General features: G+C 39.2%; 1 protein-coding gene across 5 annotated transcripts in view; it reads right to left on the bottom strand.

Moving 5' to 3' along the window:
* Nucleotides 1-4544: 4544 nt before the first annotated feature.
* Nucleotides 4545-9355, bottom strand: part of tns1a (tensin 1a) — a 110386-nt gene continuing 105575 nt past the window's right edge. For all 5 annotated transcript variants that reach the window (XM_039606673.1, XM_039606675.1, XM_039606674.1 and 2 more), the window contains 4 exons: nucleotides 8853-9021; nucleotides 8466-8534; nucleotides 8315-8344; nucleotides 4545-7616 (listed from right to left, as the gene is read on the bottom strand). In XM_039606673.1, coding sequence (XP_039462607.1) covers nucleotides 7487-7616; nucleotides 8315-8344; nucleotides 8466-8534; nucleotides 8853-9021 — 398 coding nt within the window. In that variant the 3' untranslated portion in view covers nucleotides 4545-7486. The remainder of the gene's footprint in view (nucleotides 7617-8314; nucleotides 8345-8465; nucleotides 8535-8852; nucleotides 9022-9355) is intronic.

The following is a 9355-nucleotide window of genomic DNA, read 5'->3' as shown; positions in this document are numbered from 1 at the left end:
CGTATACGAGGGAGAGAACTGTGACGAGCGCCGTCCCTTCCGCTCGAACCCCAGTCGCTCTCGTCCGCTCCTCATAACACTGCTCTTTTATTGAGGTCACATGAATATGCATAGGTTCATTAACATACGACGTATACATACACACAAAGAGTACCTTGCCTGTGTGTTGTGTAAGTGTGTGTGTGTGTAAGTGTGTGTGTGTGTGTGTGTGTGTGAACCTGTGAAGACTCCCCAAAGCTGGTGCCAGGAGTCTAACGGTCCATCTAAACAAAAGGCTCTTATACTTAACCAGATACAGAGTAGGTGTCCTCCTATACCATAAATCAGTAAGAGCAGATATAACCTCTCTCCTGACCTTAAGTTGTGTGTGCATGCCAGAGTGCTCTGGGAGGCACACAGAGTCTCCACAGACTACTAAGGATCAAACCTCTACCAACATGACATTGATTATAAAACTCTAAGCATATATGAGTAGATATTTCTAAGCATAAATGACAATCAACAATACAAATCTAACATTTATACAGTCAGAATGTGTGCTAATGTGTGTAGCAAGATTTTTTTCAGAACAACTGAAACTAGTGTTGAAACTTAGAATAATTTTAAGTGGTCAAGTTGAGCAAATGAAAATTGAAATATCAAATTCAAAATGTAAATTCATTTATTGAAACTGATCATTTCATATTGAAATATGAATGTCAGTGTCGAGTGGATCATATTTCTGCCCATACTGAACACAAATACCTGCTGACAAACCGAAACATGCAAATATTTGGCCTATTCAAATATTTCCTGAAAGAAAACTCTGAGCTTTAGCAAGGATTTTCAGATCTCGTTGGATTTCCTTTTCTTTTCAAGACTCCTTGAAACGACACATCAATGGATCAGGTCTTCTTCTGGATCCTGCTCCTGCTGAGCTTATCTACAAGTTTTTGCAAGTATGTTTGCATCAACAAGGAAAAGACTCGGGATGAAAGTTTGAGTTACTGTCGGCAGAACTACACAGACTTGGCCCCGGTTAGTAATAAACAGGATAATGACAAACTGATGGAGCTCTATCCCAGTGTCCATGATGGTGTCTGGTTTGGACTGGAAAGGAACATTTCAGACAAAGACAAATGGCTGTGGTCAGGAGGTGGAGCGGTGACCTGGACTTTCTGGAATACAGGTCAACCTAACAACCGAAATAATGAAAACAGTGGTTGTATAAACAAAAACGGCAGATGGCATGATGTGTATCCAGGTACAACAAGACCCTTTTTCTGCTACAGAGCAATAGTGGTGAAGCAGGAAAAGACTTGGGAGGAAGCTCTGGGGTACTGCAGGAAGCACCACGAGGACCTGGCCAGTGTGGCGTCTGAGACCGAGATGCTGCTCATCCAGAAAGAGCTGAGCAAACATAACACAACAGAAGTCGTCTGGATTGGCTTGCGCTTCTTATCTGAGGACTGGCTGTGGGTAGACAGGCAGATGATGGATTATGAGGCCTGGAGTCAAGGGGAAAAGCCACTGTGCCCGAGTACCAAGATGAAGTGTGGTGCCTTACAGGTGACAAGAGGGACTAAGGGTGTTTGGGAGGCTCATAATTGTGAGGAGAAACTACATTTTATTTGCTACTGAGCTACTTTACTTCATAAAATACATTTAAATGACAATTTATTTGCTGTGTTTAATACATTTTGGTTATTTTTCTCATCTCTGACTTTGTATTTTCCTTAATTGATGTGTAATTGTCTCATTTCCATTCTGTGACAGTCAGCATTTCATTATTTTACAAACACTATCTATTATGATTTTTGTTTCATTGAGAAAAGCATGAAAAACATTCAAAAAACATAAAAATAATATCAAATATTTTCTAGATTTTGTTCATAGTTTTACCTTTTCTGTACTTTCTTGAAAACATTTAAAAGACAAATATTAAAAGACAAAAATAATAAATATTCAGACTCCGGTATGTCACACCAGTAGTTCAGTAGCACTAAACTTTCTATAATTCATTTCAATAACCATTTATTTATTGTGTTCACCATAGTTTGGTTGTGTTTTACCATTCTGTGTCCATTCTCAAACAATAACAATAAAATGTTAACAGCTTCACCTTAAATTCAACTTATTTCTCCGGAGACTCCATTTTATTTGCTACTGATCTAGTTTTGACTGGGTTATCTTAAGCTTTTTGTGTGTGTATTTGTTTATGTAAATGTATATTTACATATATGTACATGTATTTCTTTCATTTCTATATTGTGAGAGTGGTGCAGTTTAAACTTTGTTAAATTAATAGTAAACATGTTTAAATAGTAAATAAAAATATTTTACTTGGATTATACTCCAAGTTTTGTTCACAGTGCAGTTTCCACCATTCTGAGAACGTCCCCATGTCTGCAGTCAGAGTGAACCTACACGTGCTGAAAGAAGGAGTCTGTGACGACACAGTCCAAAGCTGGTGTTGGTAAACCCTCATTCATGTGTTTATATTTTAAACAAAAAGTAGACGGGTCATCTCCCCAGTTTGCTAATTCAAGGTCACTGTCTCTGACTTCCATGCAGTATTACAGAAGCTTGTCAACCAAGACACTTCACAACATCCAGGGCTTTTAAGGGGCATATCATCCACACCTGACTCCCACAAGACAACCAAGTTTGATTGGACTCATTCTTCAGCTTGACAGCTCTGTCACTTCTGGTGTCCACAATTTAGTTTGAGGGTTGCCACCATGACAGGCACCAACAATATATACGTATAACCAGTAACAGAAATGAGATCAAGGTCTCTGAGGATTCAGGGAACCGCTGATTAAACGTTTGGGCATTCTAGACCTGTCTGGCATCTTTCTTCATCACCTGATCCACCACACCACCAGCTGGTGACCAGTTGATGGTGCCTCTCTTGACCCAAGTGTCCATGATGTGGCCTCAGGTCTCATAATACAATTACAAAATCAATCACACACCCAGACGTCGACTTCCTCCAGTAGGACCGTGGATTCCCCAGTTGGGGAGCTTTTCGGCACCTCACCAGAGACTAGGGATGGGTATCGAAAACCGGTTCTTGTTGAGAACCGGTTCCCACTGTTTCAATTCCTTGGAATCGTTTGCCATTTTTGCAAACGATTCCCTTATCGATTCCAGTCGCCCCGAATGACGTCACCACGTTGCGGAGCGTCGGAGCGTACCTGGCAGGAAACACGGCGCCTAAGCGGCTCAAATGCTTAAAAGTTTGTTTATACTTTACGAGAACGGATGACAACAGGGCAACTTGCAATACTTGCAAAGTAGATATTTCATTAAGGGAGGAAACACTACGAATATGCAAAAGCATTTGCTCACAAAACACGCGATGAACTTAAATGAATGTCTTTAATTCCGCTCCGGACTCGTGAATCTCAACCCAGCAGCAGCGGTAACGTTTGCACGTCATCTCCGTTAATTGCGGCAGGTAAATAATCAACTAACAGTGCATATTATGTTAGCGCGATCTGCTTTATTACAAAACCTGCCATTGTGCATTTAGGTGACCGTGATGAGACAGACAGACAGAGTCTGGCTGGCGCTCGCTGGCAGTTGTCGCTGCAGTCTACCTGTAGCGTCTCTTTTCAGGCCCGAATGTCACCGAGCAGTGACTAGTTTGTGGTCAAAACCTTGCAGCCATTTGCCACAGCAGATGGTAAGTGAATGTGTTTATTTGTAGGCAGGGACATTACTGGATATTCTTGTGTAATTGCTACAGAATAATTTATGTTATACTTTGTTATTGCTACAGAAGAATATTTATTTTATTATTTTACGTTTACAATTTTCCCCGGGGACCCTGTGACACCCCATTGAAGAGCCGTAGGCTGTGGATCTCTTAAGATCTCACTGTTGGGTTTGTAAGGCCATGTTACTCCTAAATTTCTATCTTGTTGAAAGAGAAGATATAAAACAGTTCTAAGCTAATCGACCTTAGTGTTCTCCTTTTTAAAAACAAGAATCGATAAGAGAATCGATAAAGAATCGAATCGTTAAAATCTTATCAATACCCATCCCTACCAGAGACTCCAAAAAAGCTGCATAATCTGTGATGGCACTCAATTCGTAAAGGACCTAAAGGTGCAGGAAAAACATTGTCTTGTCCACTATGGACAAACTCTATGTACAACTGGGGGGCTAAAAATGAACTCACCCCTGTGAACCCCCTCACCTGACAGTCCTATGTCCTGAAATCCAGTTTAAACAGGTACAGATTGAATTGCCTTTGACTGCCGCCAAATTCAGAAAGTACCAGACCGCTATGGTGAGTGGTGGGTCCACAGGAGAACAGACCCATACGGTTTGTTCAGGCCGAGCCAAGCCCCATGCATTTAAGATGCATTCCCACTAAGCAATATCAAATGAGGCTCCAAGCTTGGCCTTCACGAATGCCAAGATGATCCCTACAGGTAATTTTTCCATGCCAGGGTCTCTCTAATGAAACTGGTTCTGGGTGTGGGTCAGACTACGAAGTCAGTGTCTAAACCCATTTATTAAAAAAGCGCAGTAAAAAGAACCACCCACATGCCTTTAACGTAATGTATCTGTATTGCTTTAATGTTTTTATTTCATTTTTTTCCTTAGGAACAGGTAAGCCATGACAGCATAATGTAAATGATAAGCGTAAACAAAATCTGAGACCCTTTTGCACACCCATAGTAGAACATTCATACAACATACATGTCTCATCTGTACAAGGGGTCACAGAATCTTTTTTTTTTCAATGAAACAACAAGGTAACTCTTGACTCAAAGCCAACAGGTACAATATAGTCTAGTTTTTTTTAAAATTGTATTTCAACATTTAATTCTTCAGTTATTCTTTTCAAATGACATTGATTTAAGTGCACTGTACCTCTTTGCTTTCAATAAAGCGCCACCGTACATTCCTAAAATCATTAACGCTGTAAAAACTGCAAAGCTGTGAGAATGAAACATGAAAATTTGCAAGGAAATAAAAGAATAAATAAGAATAAATAAATCACTGACTCTCAAAGGGGGGAGACGCCTTTGGAGGTCTGACAAGGCTGCAAGTGCAGAGCTTTAGCATCACGATGAGACATGTCTGACTTTCTCTACCTCCAGCACTGACGTCCATATGAAATTTCAGTCGCTCGCGGGACTTTTCAATCTTAAGCAAATATATTTTGGAGACAACAAACGCCTGCCCGCCCCCAAAAGACTTTTGTCATCTGCATCTCAATGTCTTGCTGTCTTGCAATTATTTAATACCGAACATCCCATAATAACCTGGCTGCTTAAGCTGAGCTAGACTGAAGAATGAATGAAACACAAAAAAATGGAAACTGAGAAGCAGCATGCAGCGAGTTAGCATAGACGTATGAATCTTTGGCAAAATTATAACTGTAACTGTCATGGATGCATAAAAGCTGTTTTCATATTGCATTCGAGGTTGGCCTCCTCCTTTTTTTCTCACACATTTAAATGTAACAGCTTCGATATGTTTGCCTTCTAAATGTAAGGAAGCACACTCAGATGTTTCTGTCTACACATTTCAGACCTATCTCCTTCGCGCCCCATCTTGTTTGGGAAGAAGAAAAAAAAAACAGAAGCAGAAAAAAGACTGATACATGACAAGGTGAAAACAAACATATACATGTACAAAGTAATGTACACCATATATTCAAACGCATTTCAAAATCGCCAGACTTTGAAATCATTAGCCAAAATAAGTATATATCTTTTTTTTCTCACCCCATTAGGTAATCTTCTTTATCTAGACTGTACAATATATGTATATATGAGTAATCATGAGGGACCAAAGCAACAAAAATAAATACTTTTTTTCGCTATGTCACCTTTCAAAGTAGTATCTATGTACATTTATATCAATATCAATTTTTTTTCCTTAGCTTATTGTGAATGGTTGAGCGTGTGTTCAACAAGCAGGCATTGCGCACAGTGTGGAAACTTCTTGTGTGTTTTTTTTCTTTGTTTTTAACACTAAATGGTATCCAGATGTAAATTTTGACAACACCGTGGAACATAAAACTGTCCTTGATACAGCGAAAGGTAACCCTGGCCCAAATGGACCGAAAACTAAATGAAAACAAAGGTAAAAACATAGCATCTCACCATCATGTGACTACTTCAACAGTGGGTTGTTCTACTTCCTTTTTTTGTTTGTTTTTTAGGACTCTGAGAAGAGTACAAAAAAAAGTTTCTATTTCATGCAGTCTTTGACAAGTCATACAACGTCAGTGTACTCGTCTAAAGGTTTTTAGTTTTAAGCACATGGCATAGAATGATTTCAGTGATGTTGGATGTCACTATGAGGGAGGGGGGTGGGGGGGTGCATTTTGGGACAACAACATGCATAAAGAACAGTGCATAGGTCCAGGTCATTGGGCCAGTCCCTGGTGATTTCCAGTGTGTTTCAGTGGCAGCGTCTATCAACAGGTCCACTACTGCAAGCAGTTGGTGATGAGGAAGTCTGTGTGACTCTGGGAGGAAAGAGTCTCGGCCTGAATCAGCGGCTCCACCTTCTAGATAAAACAATCTCTCTGTCTGGCATGCAATTACGAGCTTGCCGATACCAGGTGGATAATCCAAGAAGCAAGGTTTTTTTTGTGTTTTTATTTGTGGAGAGAGAGAAATCAGGCTCGGACTGGATGCTGAGGTGATGCAAAAGTGGGTGCACTGACACAAAGTTCGGTGACCTTAGCGTGGCATTGTTTTATTGTCCTTTTTTCCCCTCCCCTTTTCTTTTTTTTTTTGTTAAGTCTGGTCTGTTATGTGCAGTTTAGATCAGTCGTTTCACTGCAGAGCCCTTTCCGACACAAAACAGACCTGGAAATGGCCACTCTAAGGATTTCACAATGACTTTTGTGGAAGGTAGAAGAGTCAAGCTTAAAGATCAAGCTAACATGCATAATGTCTTCAGACAGTTTTGCTAAAAGCCATCAAGGCCAACATTTTTTTTTTTACTCCTGAAGATGAGTTTAAGAAAGCAGATTTCTTTTTTTCAATGTTTCATCTTTTAAAAAGGAGGAAATAATAATGGCTTAACAGCTACATCATTCTCGCGCTTGTATTGCAGCTACCTTTGGTAAATCAATCGACAAGAACAACAGAAAACCCTGAAACGTCCACTTCCTTATATGTTCCCTGACTAGACTTTGCATTTTTCTTTTAGTCTTTAGCTAAGTTCTCCTAGCACAGGTTACCCTGTCGATAAATCTTCTCCCTCAAATGGCTTCCATGTTTGTCACATGCATAGCTCCGCATCACACATCCTCTAGCTCCAGTTTCGATCCACACCAAAGCCTTCAAACAGAGACTACTTCAATTAGATCAAAACAAACCAGCAAGGCAGAGAGGAAAAAACAGAGAAGGAAAACAAAAACCCAACATGAAACAGAAAAAAAGGACTCCATCCAGCCCTGGCAAAGAGGACACCAACAATGAGGGAAGATTGCAAAACAGCCACTGCCATTTGAACGTTAAGGGTTTCATCGCTTCATCATTTTAGAGACAAAGTTGACGATGGCGGAGGCGGGCTGATCTGGGTCCAGCTCAGCAAACAGGTGGCTGACATTGTCTGTTGTGCTTCCTTGTTTCCTTGCCACGAATCCAAAAAGCCTGAAAGCAAGAAAAACATATATTACATTTAAAGAAAGGCTAATGACTCTGTTATCACAAGTCATTAGTTAGTCAGCAAGCAGGTTGACAGTCTACTTGTTACAACTGGTTTGACAAAGACAAAGCCAAAAGTACTGTGCCAAAGTTAAACAAAAAAAAAACAACACATGAATGCCTTTCATAACAAAAATATTCCGGTGTGTTTCAGTGGCAGCGTCTAGCAACAGGTCCAACAGGAATTTTTGTTATGCCTTTCATAACAAAAATATAATGAAGGTGTCCTTGAACAACTTCACATTCATGCTGGAGCAAGCATCAAAAAAGCATTTTGCTTTTAAAGCTTTGGCAGGTGATATCCTCAGTTGCTAAATGCTTGCTAGGTGGTGTTCAAAGAAGAGCTGATGCTTCTCTGAGACATTTTTATTGCATTAAACTTAAATGTTTCAGTAAACAATCAAATTTCTCAGTTTCACCCTTCGATATGTTGAGTTTGTCTTAAAAGTTTCTGTTAAATGTAAAGTTTGATGTGTCTCAACTTTTTTGCCAGATAAGGTTAAATACTGTAGCTATTGGATTTCTGGAAAAGGAAACCAAACAATATTTTTTTTAGTGGTTAGTGAAATGAATTCAGTTGTTTATAACATTCAGTACACAAATAACTCTTTATACACATTTATCTTTAAAGCATGCAAACTTACCTCACTGAGCCGCCTCCTTCTTTGCCCCATCTAAAGAAAAAAAATATGATAGAAAATATGATTTTGAATTGAGTAATTACATTAATTACATATATGTATATATACATATATATATATATATGAGGTTTAGTACATTAAAAGAAATTCTTACTTTCTGTCCTGGGGATCAGTGTCACAGTAGGTTACCGTGTTTATTGGATAATGTCTTCTAAAGAAAACCCTGCAGTAAAAATGACTGAATTAATTAATTATTATAAAATAGCATTACATTAAACGACCATGCTTGGATGTGAAACATTGCACAGGGTATCTCTTGGTGTTTGCAGAGAAATGCTGTCATGTGATTACTGTTTTACTGGCTACCACTAGATGGTGCAAAATTACTTTTGCAGTAAACATTTGTTTTCTTTAGGGACTATCATACAAATTTTTTTATTCTTTATTCTCTTTCACTCATTATGTACAGTATCATAGCCGCACATTTAAATATAACAGACCATTGTTAATATTAGAGTTACTCCTGAACATGCTTACTCACTTTCTCTGACTGTCGGTGAGTGTGATGCCCTGTGTGGACACTTTAAAGTGGACGGTGGTGGCAGCCGGCAGAGGGTTGGTTGACAGCGTCTGACTGATTGCCTTGGCAATGGCCTGAGGCCCAGTGAGCGATTCCATGTCCACAGAGTTGATGTAGAGAACATTACACGCTAGAGGTAAACAATGGAAAAACACTGTTACATAAGAGAAGATCCTACAAAAAAAACCCAAAACAGTGTGCATGCAGTTTGTCTTAAAGTGATGGAAGCTGTAGTGAGGAATATTCAAAATGCATACAGTGAATAATGTTATGACATGAGTTATCATGCAATGCATATTTTTATATAATGTGGAAGTATAATATTGTATCAAATGCTTCTACAGTCCGTTGACTGCTACCTGCAATATAACATGAATGAATTTCAAGTTTTTTCTGAGTTTTATTTAATTGCAAAATTTGTTAACAGTGACTGAAACCCTCTGGAAAAGAGCACATTCATATTC

Source organism: Oreochromis aureus, linkage group 23, assembly GCF_013358895.1.
Source record: "Oreochromis aureus strain Israel breed Guangdong linkage group 23, ZZ_aureus, whole genome shotgun sequence".
NCBI classification, from domain to species: Eukaryota; Metazoa; Chordata; class Actinopteri; order Cichliformes; family Cichlidae; genus Oreochromis; species Oreochromis aureus.
The sequence above is the reverse complement of the archived record's forward strand: the minus strand, read 5'-3'. Positions and strand labels throughout refer to the sequence as shown.